Source organism: Plecotus auritus (assembly GCF_963455305.1).
Source record: "Plecotus auritus genome assembly, chromosome: 1".
Classification (NCBI taxonomy): domain Eukaryota; kingdom Metazoa; phylum Chordata; class Mammalia; order Chiroptera; family Vespertilionidae; genus Plecotus; species Plecotus auritus.
Window position 1 is genome coordinate 128,865,219 of NC_137770.1, and position 17,176 is coordinate 128,882,394.

General features: G+C 35.7%; 1 protein-coding gene across 3 annotated transcripts in view; it reads left to right on the forward strand.

The window, feature by feature from the left end:
- Positions 1 to 17,176, forward strand: part of MDGA2 (MAM domain containing glycosylphosphatidylinositol anchor 2) — a 1,034,824-nt gene that overhangs the window by 626,932 nt on the left and 390,716 nt on the right. For all 3 annotated transcript variants that reach the window (XM_080666137.1, XM_080666138.1, XM_080666139.1), the window contains exon 4: positions 8,774 to 8,970. In XM_080666137.1, coding sequence (XP_080522263.1) covers positions 8,774 to 8,970 — 197 coding nt within the window. The remainder of the gene's footprint in view (positions 1 to 8,773; positions 8,971 to 17,176) is intronic.

A 17,176-nucleotide genomic window follows, 5' to 3' on the forward strand; every position in this document is an offset into this window, starting at 1 on the left:
CAGCAGCAGCCATATCAAAAAGCTTTTAGAATGCTTTAGCCTTCACACATGCTATGAGAATGTAGCAGTGGAATCATTGTCCTGGGATTCTCTGGTCATATTATATTCTACACCACCTAAATATGCCAGCTTATTAGAGTGATAGAATGTACTTTGGATGGGGTAGCTGAATCTTGGAGAGATAATATCCAGTAAGAAGGGTGTATTGTTCTCCAAAATGCAGTATATATCCTAAATCAATGACCATTATTATGTGAGCATTTTTTAATAGAATACAAAGGTTCAAGAATCAAGGAATGACCCCCCTTACTACTATCACATTCAATGATTCACTTGGGGAATCTATATTTCCCTTCCCGCATCTGTGGACTCTGCCAGTTTAGAAGTCCTAATTCCCAGAAAAGGAAAAAGCTATTAATAAAAAAAAAGCAAGAGTCCCATTAATTTTTAAACCATGGCTATGACTCAGTCACTTTAGGCTTTCAGTGTCAGGAAACAGTATAAATAAGAAGAGTCACCATCCTGGCATGAGTGACTGGCCCACATGATCAGCTGGAGGTAGGACTGTTTTACACAGTGAGGCAGTAAAGACTATATTTGATACCCAATTGATCCAGAGTCATTTCTTATTATTCCATTGTCCAATATTGGTGCTAAACAGATAAGTATATCAGTAATAATTTGAGAAGGACATGGTGACCAGGGAATTAAAATCCCCAGTTAAAAAGGTCCAGTAACCTCGCTAGGTACTTACACCAAAAGGTGTACTAACTAAGGATAAGAGCAATCTAGAATGGTAATAGTAGAAGGAGATGATGACTATCATCCTAGCATAGTTTCTTCTGAAAAATTTCCCAAGAAAGTTGACTAAATAGAATCCTCCTGTAGCTTTTCCAAGGTAGAGTGAATCATCATGCTTAGCAAGTGGATCTAAGTGGTTGCTATAGCACATCAAACATATCTCTTCCTCAGGACTGAAGGACTCATTTCTCCAGCTGCTGAGAGTTATAGTAGCTGATGGCTATTAGCAAATATTTCTCTAGAAATTGCCCTAAGCCAAACAGAGCTGTGTTCCTCCCAAGGTCATGCACCTTGGTAAGGAGAGCACACATACTGGGAATAGTTAATAGGGGAGGTTGTGGTTATATAAAGGCTTAGCTCCATGGCTTTTAAGTCAGGGCAGCTCTGAGGGAACATCACAGCTTTCAAACTTCTCTAGAGCTACTAAGACCTTTGTTGCAATTGGACTGTAGTTCAATTTTTCTCCCAAACAATCCTATTTCCTTCAGTCCCCCATAGGTGTTGATCTGGAAGGTACATTCCAGTACAGGCATAGATCATTTTATTGTACTCTGCTTTATTGTAATCATTTTCAGGTGCCATGAACCATTCCCCTATTATCAGTAAATGTTGTATGTGTGTGACTGCTCCACCAACCTGCCATTCCCCCTCCCTCTACTATTAGTTGAGACAGAACAATATTGAAATCAGGCCAATTAATAACCCTACAGTTGCCTCTAAGTGTTCAAATGAAAGGAACACCCACACATCACTTTAAGTTAAAAGCTAGAAATGATTAAACTTAGTGAGGATGGCATATCAAAACCTGAGATAGGCCAAAAGCTAGGCCTCTTATGTCAAACAACCAAGTTCTGAATGTAAATAGAACATTCCTGAAATAAATTAAAATTGCTACTCCAGTTAACACATGGATAATAAAGAAAGCCAAACAGCCTTATTGCTGATATGGAAAAAGTTGTAATTGTCTGGATAGAAGACCAAATCAGCCACAATAGTTTCTTAAACCAAAGCCTAATCCAGAGCAAGATCCCAATCCTCCTCAATTCTGTGAAGACTGAGAGAGGTGAGGAAGCTGCAGAAGAAAAGTTTGAATGTAACAAAGTTCAGTCATGAAGTTTAAGGAAAGTAGTCTCCTTAACATGAAAGTGCAAGGTGAAGCAGCAAATGCTGATGGAGAAGCTACAGGAAGTTATCCAGGAAATCTAGCTAAGATAATTAATTAAGATGGCTATATATTTTTAAAAAAGATTTTTAATGTAGATAAAAACAGCCTTACATTGGAAGAAGATGCTATCTGGGACTTTTATAGCCAGAGAGAAGTTGATACCTGGCTTGAGAGCTTCAAAGGACAGGATGACACTCTTCTTATGGGTTAATACCATTGGTAATGTTAAGTTGAATCCAATGCTCATTTAATAGTCTGGAAATCCTAGGGCTATTAAGAATTATGCTAAACCTACTCTCCCTATCTTCTATACATGGAACAACAAAGCCTGGATGATAGTACATCTATTTATAACATGCTTTACTGAATATTTTAAGCTGACTGTTGAGACCTACTATTAAAAAAAGATTATTTTTTAAATAGTACTGCTCAATGACAGTGCACCTGGTCACCCAAGAGCTCTGATGGAGACATATGAGAGTAATGTTTTTTTTCATGCCTGCTAGCAGCATTCATTCTGCAGCCCATAGGGCAAGGAGTAATTTTGATTTTCAAGTCTTATTTAATAAGCACATTTTGTAAAGCTCTAGTTGTGATAGATAGTGGTTCATTCATGGATCTGGGCAAAGGAAAATGAAAGCTTTCTGGGGGAAAATCACCATTCTAAATGCCATTAAGAGCATTCCTGATTCATGGGAAGAGCTCAAATATCAACATTAACAGGAGTTTGGAAGAAATTGGTTCCTACCTTCATTGTGACTTTGAGGGGTTCAATATTTCAATGAAGGAAGTAAGTGCAGATGTAGTGTAAATAGCAAGAGAACTAGAATTAAAAGTGGAGCCTGAAAATGTGAGTGAGTTGCAGTTTCATAATAAAACTTGAATGGATGAGGTATTGCTTCTTATGGATGAGCAGATAAAGTAGTTTCTTGAGAATAAATCTACTCTTCTTGAAGATGCTGTAAAGGTTGCTGAAATGACAACAACAGATTTAGGATATTACAATAAACTTAATTGATACATCTGTGGCACAGTTTGAGAGCAGTGACTCCAATTTTGAAAAAAGTTCTACTGTGGATAAAATGATATCAAAGAGCATCACATGTTACAGAGAAATTATTCATGAAAAGAAGAGTCAATTAATGAGGCAAACTTCATTGTCCTATTTTAAGAAATTACCACAGCCACCCCAGTCTTCTGCAACCACCATCCTGATCAGTCAGCAGCCATCAACATTGAGGTAAGAACCTCCACCAGCAAAGAGATTATGAATCACAGAAGGCTCAGATGATGGTCAGCATTTTTTAGCAATAAAGTACAATTGTTTTACATTTTTTTAGACATAATGTTATTGCACATGTAATAGACCACAGCAGCAATTTTAAACTGTTGAGCTACAACAATTTTTAAAACTATTTAGTCAGCGGCACTGACCTTTTTCTTTTAGATTGTTAAAAAAATGACAAAAGCCAATACAACAATAGCTGTCTGGTGTGAATTAATCAAAATAATACCTATGTTTTGTCAGATCAGCAAAAAATATATTTTTGGTGTGTTGCAGGATTTTAGTAATTAGTTTATGTGTGCCATGAGATGAAAAAGGTTGAAAATTACTCAATTACAGTATAGTATAAACATAACTTTTATATGTCCTGGCAAACCAAAAAATTAGTATAGCTCATTTATCATGATACTTGCTCTATTGTGTTATACTAGGTGAACATGCAATATTTCTGAGGTATGTCTGTACACTTTCTGCACAGATATCTCTGTCTGAGGAGCTCTTTTCCAACAAACCTGACTAAAGGCACATACTCAGTATATATTCAATGATATGTTAAACATATATTTTGAATGACATACTAGTATGTATTGCTTAAACGTATCATATGCATACCGTATATAATAGAAGCCTAGGTGGTGTCACACCCTTGTGCAACGCCCTTGTGTGACATCGTCACAAGATGGTTGTCACAATATGGCTGGCATGGTAGGGTAGTTGTGGGTGATCAGGCCAGCAGGGGAGCAGTTAGGCATCAATCAGGCCAGCAGGGGAGTGGTTATGGGGCAATCAGGCCGGCAGGCAGAAGTTGTTAGGGGCAATCACACAGGCAGGCAGGAGAGTGGTTAGGAGCCAGCAGTCACAGATTGTGAGAGGGATGTCTGACTGATGATGTAGGCCCAATCCCTATGGGCCTAAACCAGCAGTTGGACATCCTCCAAGGGGTCCCAGATTGGAGAGGGTGCAGGCCGAGCTGAGGGACACCCCCATCCCCCATCATGAATTTCCTTTACAGGGCCTCTAGTATGCATATAAATCACACACACACACACACACACACACACACACACACACACACACACATATATATATATACACTAGAGGCCCGGTGCACGAAATTCGTGCATGGGGGAGGGAGGGTGTCCCTCAGTCCAGCCTGCATCCTCTCCAATCTGGGACCCCTCGAGGGATGTCCGACTGCCCATTTAGGCCCGATCCCGGTAGGATTGGGCCTAAACGGGCAGTCAGACATCCCTCTCACAATCCAGAACTGCTGACGCCCAACTGCTCGCCTGCCTGCCTTCCTGATTGCCTCCTAACCACTCCCCTGCCAGCCTCATTGATGCCTAACTGCTCCCCTGCCAGCCTGATTGCCCCTAACTGCCCTCCCCTGCAGGCCTGGTCACCCTTAATTGCCCTCCCCTGCAGGCCTGGTCCCCCCCAACTGCTCTCCCCTACAGGCCTGGGTCACCCCAAACTGCCCTTCCCTGCAGGCCAGGTCGCCCCCAACTTCCCTCCTCTGCCAGCCTGGTCACCCCTAACTGCCCTCCCCTGCAGGCTTGTTCACCCCCAACTGCCCTCCCTTGCAGGCCTGGTCCCTCCAAACTGCCCTCCCCTGCTGGCCTGTTTGCCCACAACTGCCCTCCCTTGCTGGCCATCTTGTGGCAGCCATCTTGTGTCCACATGGGGGCAACCATCTTGTGTGTTGGGGTGATGGTCAATTTGCATATTACTCTTTTATTAGGTAAGATAGAGGCCTGGTGCATGGGTGGGGGCCAGCTGGTTTGCCCTGAAGGGTGTCTAGGATCAGGGTGGGGGTTCCCTTAAGGCGTGGGGCGGCCTGGGCGAGGTGGTGGTTTGCAGGCCGACCACGGCCCCTGGCAACCCAAGCAGAGGCACTGGTATCTGGGATTTATTTATCTTCTATAATTGAAACTTTGTAGCCTTCAGCAGAGGCCAGGCAGGCCAGGAAGTTTTGCTTCCTCCATCGCTGGGGAAATCAAAGCCTCCTCCTCCCTCCGTGGCTGCTGCCATTTTTGTTGAGGTTTATTTATCTTCTATAATTGAACTTTGTAGCCTTGAGTGGAGTCCACGGCCGGCCAGGGTGTGTGGGAAGCTTGGCTTCCTCCATTTCCGGGGAAACCCAAGCCTCCTGCTCACTCCATGGCTGTAGCCATCTTGGCTGAGTTAACTTGCATACTCGCTCTTGATTGGCTGGTGGGCATGGCTTGTGGGTGTAGCAGAGATATGGTCAATTTGCATACTACTCTTTTATTAGATAGGATATATATATGTGTGTGTGTGTGTGTGTGTGTGTATAGTCATGCCATTATTTTGACTTGTCTAAAATAAATCTTCTTTTTAGCATATTTATTTTTAAATCTGATGAAATGACTTAGGAGATTTATGAAGCAGAAATTCCTAAACATGGGTGAATTCAACATATAATTCTGCCAATACAATGTTCAGTAAGTTTGGTTGTCATAAGATCAGATTCTCTCATGGCCAGTGACCCAAATATCATCTAGGTCAGGGAAAAGCATGTTTAAGAGATTATTCAAGTTTCATCTATTTCTAACTGAACATTTTGACACCACCACCTAATAAGAAAAGAGCTAGAGATAAATCGATATATGAATGTTGTAAAGGACAATATTAAACTATGTGGAACCCAAGGACACCCACCATTGTTATACTGTTTACCATCCAATTTCATTTTACTTTTTGTTTTTAAACTTTCTGGCTTCAGAATTCTTTTTTACAACATAACACACTTCATATTTTCTAAAAATGAGACTATAACAGTAAAAAATCATTTTGTACAAGGGAAAAAAATCTCTACAATTAATCATAACACAAGTTGTTTGCCTTATTTTTCAAGTCACTAAGGCTGAATTCAGCTCATCAGTCTCCTGTAGGATTTGATGAAGTTTATTTATTTTTTTTTTATTTGATGAAGTTTAAAGGCCTGTACATATTTCAGGATATAATGCTAGAATCCATACATACTCTGACATATTTAAACCAAAAGCATATATCCCTGCACAGCTAATAGAGTAAATTTAAACAGAAAGTTCCTTCAAGCTTTACTGAAAAGCAGTAGTTGTTTGGGAAAGTTAAACTGCCAAAATTAGAGGCCCTGGAGGTAGCTGTGAAAAGATTCTAATGTTGGGAGGGGAAAAAACACCTCAGAATGTTGCAAAACAAGAAATCAAAGTAGGACTGTCAAGCAATTCACATTTGAATCCTCCCCCCCCCCCTCTTTTTTTTTAACTGGTGAAATTTGGGATTCTGTACTCACCAGTAATTTTTATTCCTTAGGGCAATTATTACTTTACTACTTTTGTTGGCTTACAATTACTTTAATATATCAAAAAGAATATTTTCTAGGGAAGCATGTCTTTTAAATATTCAGATAGCATATGCTCACAAACCTTACCATTATGTTTATATATATGGTTGCTCCTTTTCAGATTTCACATAAAAATATGTGTTATGTAGAAACATTTGATAGCCGAAATAAATGTGAAAGTGACATCTTTACTTATTTAAAATGAAAGTGAGTTAATTTTAAATTGGTGAGATAAAGGTATGAAAACAACATAGAATTAATGGGAATCTAAATAATAACAATAATAATAATAATAATAATAATAATAATAGCTGACTTTTATTGAGCATTAATCATGTGCCAAGGTATTATGGACTATCTCATTTACTCCTCCAACAGCCCTATTAATATGTACCATGATTAATTACAGTTAATTGATAAGGAAATTTAAGACCACAAAAGTTAAGTTACCTTTTAGAGTTATAAAGCTAAAGGAGTAAAGCTCAGTGAAATTAATCTTTAAATATAACTAATTTTTTGCATCACTCTTAATAAGCATAGACTAAGTTTATATTAGCACTAGAGATCTGGTGCATAAAAATCATGCACAGGTTTGGGGGTGTACCTCAGCCCAGCCTGCACCCTCTCCATTCTGGGACCCCTTGGGATCGGGCCTAAACGGGCAGTCAGACATCCCTCTCACAATCCAGGACTGCTGGATCCAAACCGCTTGCCTGCCTGCCTGCCTGATTGCCCTTAACTGTTTCTGCTTGCCAGCCTGATCACCCCCTAACTGCTCTCCTGCCAGCATGTTCGATGCCTAACTGCTCCCCTGCCGGCCCGATTGCCCCTAACTGCCCTCCCCTGCTAGCCTGATCACCCACAACTATTCTTCCCTGCTTGCCATTTTTGGTGGCCATCTTGTGTCCACATGGGTGTGGCTATCTTGTGTTGGAGTGATGGTCAATTTGCATATTACCTCTTTATTATATAGGAAATAGAACCTAGGGCTCTTGTTTTATGTTTCCCCATTTTTTGATATATAATGGACTTATAACATTATATTAATTTCAGATATACAACATAATGATTCAATATTTGTATGTATTATGAAATGATACCAAAATAAGTCTGGTTAACATCCATCACCACATACAGTTACAATTTTATTTTCCTTGTGAGGAGAATTTTTAAGATTTACTCTCTTAGCAACTTTTAAATATGCAATACAGTTGTTTTAAAGCAAATACACTTCTTAATTTCTTTTTCTCTTAAGAAAAGAACCTTGCCTATAGTATATTAAGGTTTGGCAATCTGTGGCAGACAATTGCCCATTAGCTAAATCGGGCCAGGGCACTTGCAATTGTAAATAAAATTTTATTGGTACTCAGCAACATTCATCTTTTATTCATTTTACCTGTTGTCTTTGGCTACTTTCACACTACAGTGGTAAAGCTGAGTTGAGACAAAGACTATATGACCCACCAAGACCAAGATACTTACATATTGTTTTGTTTTTTTCAGAAAATGTTTGCTAGGTCCTGTGGTATACATCCTTATTTTGGGATGCATGTGAAATGTCAAACATTTAGCTCCAATATTCAGAAAAAACATTAATAACTTTTAATAGTACCTTCTATTAACATATTTCATATCAACAGATGTGATCTGAGTTATAAAATACGAAATGAATGAAAAACTTTAACTCAGTACAAGATCACATTTTCTTACTATAAAGATTGTAATAATTTTTTATCATTTTTAATATATCAGTTGTATATAATTGGAAGAAGTATGTCAAGGGAAAGTGTCAATTGTGCTGCTTGATATTTATTTCTCTGTCGCTATGGTTCATTGTTTTAGCCAGGCACTTGAATTTGAGGATTTTGAATTCTGATGTTTTAGTTGGAGCTCTGTTTTATGCAGCTGTTGGCAAAGTGTTGTAAATATGTGAGGTCATTTGTACTATCTCAACAAATAGAGATCTTAAGAAATAGCTATTACTTGTTTTTATTGTTCATCATTGGAAATTTCTTTGTAAATGAGTTTAGTAACTCAATGAAAAATATGAATCTAGTGATAAGCAATAAAATCAATTAATAAATGCCTCTTTGGTTAGTTTTTATATGTACAATAATACTTCAAAAGCCATGTAACTCAACATATTCACTTAATTGTCTTTATTTTGTTCTAGATTTGGATGATCCTATAGTAACTGTTCATCAAAGTATAGGTGAAGCTAAAGAACAGTTTTACTATGAGAGAACAGTATTCCTCAGGTGTGTTGCCAATTCCAATCCACCTGTTCGATACAGCTGGAGGCGTGGCCAGGAGGTGTTACTACAAGGATCTGATAAAGGAGTGGAGATTTATGAACCCTTCTTTACCCAGGTAGGAATTAAGGTAAAGTATATCCATCCCACTCTGTTAGGATACTATCCTAATTCAAGCAGCATGCAATATTATATTTATTTAAAAAGATACTTTCTTCAAACCTGACCTTCAAAAAATACATTCTTGATTGAACCATCAGAAGACTCAAATAATGAAGAAAAATTTAATTTTTACATGGTAATTCATTAAGTTTTATGTTAATGCTTGAAAAAAATTAATTATCCTAACTTACATATCTTTGTTCATAAGTTCACCTAGGTTTCATTATAAAGTAGATAATTAAACATTTGCTGACTGCTTTTCTTTGTGGAAAATATTTCTTAAAAAACTTGGATTTCCCCATTTCAATAGTAAATAAGTTTTAAAGAAATGAAGAAATATACTTGACATTTATTTCACTTAGCTTTTAGAAAAAAATCTGTTGAATTTCATTTGTTCATTTTTGGTTTTCAATTATTTATGATTATAGCCTTAATTATGTAAAAAGTAAAATATCTAATGCATCATTAAAATCTTATTTTAGAAAAAGGAAAATTGAATTCATTTTTATAGAGTGGATTTAATATCAAATATGTTTCTGTAATATACTGAGAGTGGAGAATTAATAATTATTGAAGAAGACATTGAAGTTTATAGGAATGTATTTGAATGCTGTTTAATCAGAATGTTTTTTTTTTATGACTACAGAGGAGCAGAAAACTATTTAATAAAGAGAAGATCTTAAATTAAAATACATATTTGGAAACATATTCAAAATAATTGTGGCTAGAGAATAATAATAAAAGTAATAATAATAATCCTATATAATAAAGAGGTAATATGCAGATTGACCATCATGCCCTCACACAAGATGGCTGCCCCCATGTAGTCACAAGATGGCCACCATAAGATGGTTGGCAGGGCAGTTGTGGGTGATCAGGCCAGCAGGGGACGGCAGGTAGGGGCAACCAGGCCAGCAGGGGAGCAGTTAGGCATTGATCAGGCTGGCAGGAAAGTGGTTAGGGGGTGATCAGGCTGGCAGTCAGAAGCGGTTAGGGGCTTATCAGGCAGGCAGGTGAGCAGTTGGGAGCTAGCAGTCCCAGATTGTGAGAGGGATGTCTGACTGCTGGTTTAGGCCCGATCCCTGTGCGCCTAAACTGGCAGTCGGACATCCCTCAAGGGGTCTCAGATTGGAGAAGGTGCAGGCTGGGCTGAGGGACACCCTCCCCCCCAATGTACGAATTTCGTGCACCAGGCCTCTAGTAATAATAATAATAAACAACCTGATATAGATAATAAGATAAACAGGTGCTTGACCACATTTTCTAAGTTTTGAGATGTTGCAAATCCATAATTAGGGAAATATACAACTAAATTTAAAATATTACAAATATTTCTTCAAAAAATTTCTTCAAAAGTTTAAAGATAAATTATTATATGTTTCACATCTTAACTCTCTAATGGCATAAGGTTATCCTTAGTTTGTATATTTCTCAGCATCCCATTTATACCACTAAATATATTTTCATATATAGTAAACCATTTACTTTAATGTTCAAGGCCTGTCCAGTTTCACATTAATATAATTGCCAGTGTTGTTATATTAACTGAAAAAATAGAAAACATCAGCATATATCAAAATATCTGCATATATCATATTTTTGCAAAAAATAACATATATAAATATCATGAATATATAAGCATACATATTTCTATATATTTCTACTTAAAGATACAGAACAGCTATTACTTGCCATAATATAAATCTCTGAAAAATCATTGTTCATATGTATTACCAATGACATAGTGTTGAAACCTGTTTTAATCTGACCCTCTCACTTTTATTTTGTTTTAATTGTTAACACACTGTCACAGATGTTCCCCCCTCTCCCTTTCTGCATCAATCATTCTCTGTCACAATTTCCATATATATATTCTGCACAATGGAACTATATTCTTCAATTCTTACTAAAATCAAAATTCTTAAATAAAAATATAACAAAAGATTTGTTAATTATAAATGCTTAGTATATTAATGCTTAGATACCTCTAGGGTTTAGAAATTCAGATAAATGATCAATGATCATGTCTGATTATACTTTTATAAATTTATTTTTTAAATATGGACATTTTTTAAATTTATATAATTTATAATTTAGAATTACCTCAGTGCCTACAAACATTATTATGCCAACAGACATTATCACATTAAGTATAATGTAATAATGTTTGTAAGCACTGAGGTAATTCTAAACCCCTATTCATTACATAGCTATTTCTTATCTTCAGATGGGTCTGATCACTTGGAAATGAGCACATGGGCCTTGTCCAAATCTGGGAAAACTTTATACTTTCAAAATAATTAGGAATTTGTTTTGAAGTTATTAAACAAGCACAAAAACCTTTTCACTCATTTACTTGAATTTGTTACTATTAGCAACTCCAAAATATCACCTTATAAGAGCTCTCAAACTAGTAGCAATTGATTATGCCTTTTAAAATAACTCATTTCTCTCTTCTTTTTTTCCTCCCATTTTTTTGAGAAAACATTTTAACTTGACCATTTCAGTACTGATATTTCCTTCTATATGAATATCACAGGCTTTCTCTAACTTTGTATGGGCTGGTACCTCTGTTAGACCGTTTGCATTAATTCTCTTAAAATATTTCAGAACAAACAAGCTTTTCTTCCAATTCTGTGATTCACCTGCTGCAGTTGATAATTGCCAACAACATGCATTTATAGCTTTTATTTAAAAATGTCTTTCCTGCCTTTGGTTACTTAATTATGTTGCTTATCTCTCCTTCTGAAATGCCTGTGTATCTGTGTCTGCTCTAACAATCATTAGGAGCAATACATATGTCAATATGTTTACATTATATATGTACTTACCTTGTTAATATTAAGCATATTTTATAGGTCAGACTGATAGAAACATTCAAATAACAGCACATGGAGAATTTAGCTCTTATAGCCAAAGAAAACACTGATTTTTTCATAGATGAGATATTATCAATGATTTTTATTCACATCACTGGTACATGGGCCTGACAAATACAAGTCCACCATACCACAGGAATTCCACACTTCTCCATGGAATGTGGCAATCCATTCCTAACTGGCTTCATGCTTTATCATGGAAAACTCAAACATCCGAGTGATCATTTTAAAATGTAAACTTTCTTCTGATTTAATATCTCTAGTGGATATGAATACTGATGAATAAAAACTGATGGTATGGTTCAGTGTATTGTAGCCTACAAGACCATATTTGGCATTGATCTCCCTCTTTTTTTTAAAAAAATGTATTGATTTCAGAAAGGAAGGGAGAGGGAGAGATAGAAACATCAATGATGAAAGAGAATTATTGATCGGCTGCCTCCTGCACATCGCACACTGGGGATTGAGCCCACAACTAGGACATGTACCCAGACCCAGAATCAAACCATGACCTCCTGGTTCATAGGTCGATGCTCAACCACTGAGCCACACTGGCTGGGCTGTCTTGTTCTCTCTTACCTAATCTTTGATATCTCATATACTGCTCTAGTCACACCATACCTAGACATGCCGAGCATTTGAATGCTGTTGATTCCTCCATGTAGAATGTTATTTACTTAGATATCATGGCAGCGTCTTCTTAATCCTGAGGACTCATCCCCTCCAGAAGGCCTTCCCTGCCAGATCTATCTGAAGTACATCCCTTCCTTTTGATAGTTACTCTTGTTTTTTTGTTATTGTTTCTTTTTTTCTCATAGCACTGAAACTATCAAATTATCTTGTTTGAATATCACTCACTAATTTTAGAAGCTTTGTCTTTTCAACAGCAAGAACGTTGCCTTTCACATGGAAGGTCCTCAATAAATATATATATTAAATATTGAGCCAATACTCCTATGGAGATGTCTGGATTACTAGCCAAAGGACGGTTACAATTGACTCTAAATTCCTAGTAATTCCTGAATCACTCTGTAACTCCTCCTCACCCACTAAAGAGAACTTAATGAATTGTGAATTAGAATGATGTTATAACAAAACTTATTTTAATACATTTCATTTCCAGACTATGATAATTTTCTAGTTATAATTTTTTTCTATTAAAAGTGTATTTTTTTTCTTGACTCTGGAGTCTATTTCTTCACTTCAAGTTACCTTTCTCTGAAGCCTATCTTTTTGTGTGTTTTTTCTTAATTTTTTTTTAACATTGACCTTATTGCAGACTTCCCTCATCTCCTCTTCCCCCTTTGCCTACCTTCACCTACCCGTCTTCCCCTTTTTTGGCCTTCACCACACTATTGTCCAACTTATTTTTAATTAATTGCTAGTTCAATCCCACTGTATCAAAAAGCATACTCTGAATAATTTTAATCTTTAAAAATTAATTGAGACTTGTACTATGCTAAACCTATGTTCTACTTTCATAAATGATCCATGTGCATCCATAAGGATGTGCATTCCAAAATTGTTGAATGCCAATTAGGTCATATTTGTTAATTTGTTATTCAGACCTTCTATATGTTTTCTGATTTTTATGTCTGTTATTCTAAGCTATCGAGAGAGTGTAGTTACTATCTATGGCTTTATATATTTAAAATATATTAGTAGTACATACAGATTTAGAATAATTATATCTTCCTGGTGGACTGAGTATATTATCTTCTTCATAGTATATCCTCCTGGTAGATTATCATTAAGAAATGTCCTTCTTTATCTCTAGGAGTGCTTCTTGCCTTAAAGTTTGTTTTGTCTGTCATTAATTAACTACACAAATTGTATTTTAGTTAGTGGTTTTTATGTTTTTTAGAGGCAGGGGTTGGGGAAAGGAATGGTAAGTCATTTCTTTTACTTTCAAAAATTTCTATGTCTTTATATTTAAAAACATGTTACTGGAAACCAGTATATAGGTTTTTGTTGTTTTAATCCAGTTGGACAATCTCAGTATTTAGTACATTTAATCCAATGGCTGTATCTATTTTTTTTCTATATGACACACCTGTTTTACTTTATACCTCTCTTTCCTTGCTTTTGTATTTATCAAAAACTTGTAATTATTTAATCTCTTTTATTTAACTAAGAATTTTAAATTATTTTATTATCACTTTATTGGTAACTTAAAAATTACAGCTTGCACCCTTGACCACGTCCTCAATAAGGAGATAAACATAGAATACATTAGTAATATTTACACTTGTTATATTTTATTTGAGTCTAGTATTTTAATTCTACATATATTTAAAAAATCAATAGGACATTATTTTGTTTTTTAAACCATCATTATCCACTTATATTTACCAACTTATTTCCTTTTTCCATTTTGAGTTAATTTTTGTTTATGGTGTGATGTAATGTTTGAGGTTCATTTTTTAAAAAATATATTTTTATTGATTTTAGGGAGGAAGTGAGAGAGATATAAACATCAATGATGACAGAGAATCATTGATTAGCTGCCTCTTGCACACCCTCCACTGGGATCCAACCCACAACTTGGGCATATGCCCTTGACCAGAATCAAACCCAGGACCTTTCAATCCACAGGCCGATTTTTCTATCCACTCAGCCAAACCAGCTAGGGCAAGGTTCATTTTTTTTTTTTTTTTTTTTTTTTTTTTTTTACAGAGGGATAGATATGTGTTCTAGTACCATTTATTGCAAAGATCATTCTTTCACAACTAAATTTTCATGGCACCTAAATTGAAAATCAATTGGCCCTATATATTAAGGTTTATTTCTGAACTATTTATTCTGTTACATTGATTATATGTCTGTCTTTATGCCAACACCACACACCTTAATTACTGTAGCTTATAACAAGTCCTGGAATCAGGAAAAATAAGTCCTTCAACTGTGTTCATCTCTTTCAAAATTGTTTTGAATATTTTAGCTTCTTTCTATTTTCCACCTAAATTTTATGATCATCTTGTCAATTTCTACAAAAGTCTGGTAAGATTTTGAGTGAGGTTTTGTTGAATTTATAGATCAATTAGAGGAGACTGATATTAAGGTCATTGAACTGAGGATGATGGATATTGGCAATATATTATATTTAATCAATGAAAAATCCCATTTCTCCATTTTGATTTTAATTATTTGTCACATGTAATATTTATTGCTCTATGAAAAATTTGAGAGCACGTAAGATTTAACAAAACCAGCTTTATTTAGATTGATCACCCTTTGAGATATTGCTTTGAGTCTTTGTATATATATGTTTGTGTTTATCAGAGATGCATAGGAAGCTGGTCATTTACTTAAGAAATTCTGGAGTGTTACTTATAAAGAAATTACCTCTCAGAGGCAAAGCAGTCTATATAGTTAGTATATAGTATAGCTGCCAGGGGACCCAAGGATTTCTTTTTCAATGGGCCATAGTAGATATACTTGTGTGTAGGGATCACAAATGCAAATGCCTATTGAGACTAATCTGGTAACATAAATATGTGAATCTGCCTGGTGGTATGAAAATAAGAAATGCTGAGGTGTGCTGTACATGCCCACCTATCAGAAAAAATAAATTGCCTGTTGTCACCAGAGTTCAACCTTTGGCCCTTCTGGGCTACCATTTTGAAACTCTGCTGGAATCCAGTTTCCTCATGAGAGATGCAGTAGTACTTGCAATAACATTTCTAGTCTCATATGATTTAAAATACAGAGAGATAATACAGAGTAAGCAGTTTCTATGAAAGTTCCATTGAATGAAATAATTAGAATTAATAAATTGAAAACTTCATGGCTGATTCCAGCCTCATGGACCCATTTTTATAATAAAGATGAATATGATGTAGAGAACATTTTTACTCAGGAATCTACTTGATAGAAAACAATGCCCTACTTGTAGCTTCTAACCACCTTGGAAATTTGGAAAAACTGTGAAGTATGATTGTACAAAGCAACAGAATGGAATTAGCCAGTGGTTTTTATTTTTACAATGATAAATTATAATTTCCATATAGGTTCTAATTTAGAGTTATCATATCCAGTTGTTTTTTCCTACATTAAAAATAAATCCAAACAAAAATTTTATGTAAACCAGAATTGTGTTATTGAATTAACAGCATCAGTTATTATGTCTACATGTCAACTTTGTTTAAGATTTAAAATTAATTTTGTGTTGTATCTTTGAAATATTTCCCAGGATTGATTTATTTTTTTTTTTGGGGGGGGGGCGGGGTGGCTTAGTATAATGGCTTTGCTATTTGTAATGAAATATGAATGGTGTTGACTTTTCCTTTTGCTTAATGTGCTAATATATATATATATATATATATATATATATATATATATATACACACACACACACACTGAGTGGCCAGATTATTATGATCTTTGAATGCATAATAATTTGGCCACTCAGTATATATATGTGTGTGTGTGTGTGTATATATATATATATATAAATTAGAAGCCCAGTGCATGAATTCATGCATGGGTGGGGTCCAGCCAACCTGGTCAGGGGGAGGGGACATGGGCAGTTGGCCGGCCTGCCTGCTGGTCGAACTCCTGGTCGAGGGGACAATTTGCATATTAGCCTTTTATTATATAGGATATACACTGAGTGGCCAGATTATTATGATCACTGAACACATAATAATCTGGCCACTCAGTGTATATTAGATATAGATAAATGTATTTTAATTCTTAGTTATTTTTTTGCACAGCTGTTTGCCACCAATTGCCATGTGTACTTTCATAATGAAAGAACTTTCCATGTTAGTCTTGTTGGTATTGGAAGACTTAATAATATTTTAATTTATTTCTATAGATCCTATGGCCTTCATGTTTCCATAGTGTAATTAAGATCCAATTGACATAGCTGAGATGTTCTATGTGACAGATATTGGCAACTTTCTGCTAGTGATAGAGGTTATAGGCAAGTTTTCTTCTCTAACTTTATTGATATTTATGGGAGAAGTTAAGGTAAACAGTGATTATAATATGAAGTAAAAATTGTCAAAATCGAGGCACACAGTACTGTTATGGAGAGAGCATTAAAGATGGAAATCAACAGCACCTACAATAATACAGAAGAAAGATAATATCTCTAAAGATTAGCTATGTCTCTGGTTGACTAGAACAATAATTGGTACATGTGGGGAAAAGTGGATTAAAAAGATGAGAAGGTATACTGGGATTATATTGTGGAAGATTTAAATGACAGATCATACGTCTGATTATTTATTAATGTTAGAATTTTAATTTCTTTTAAAGTCAGGATTTTCTATTCAA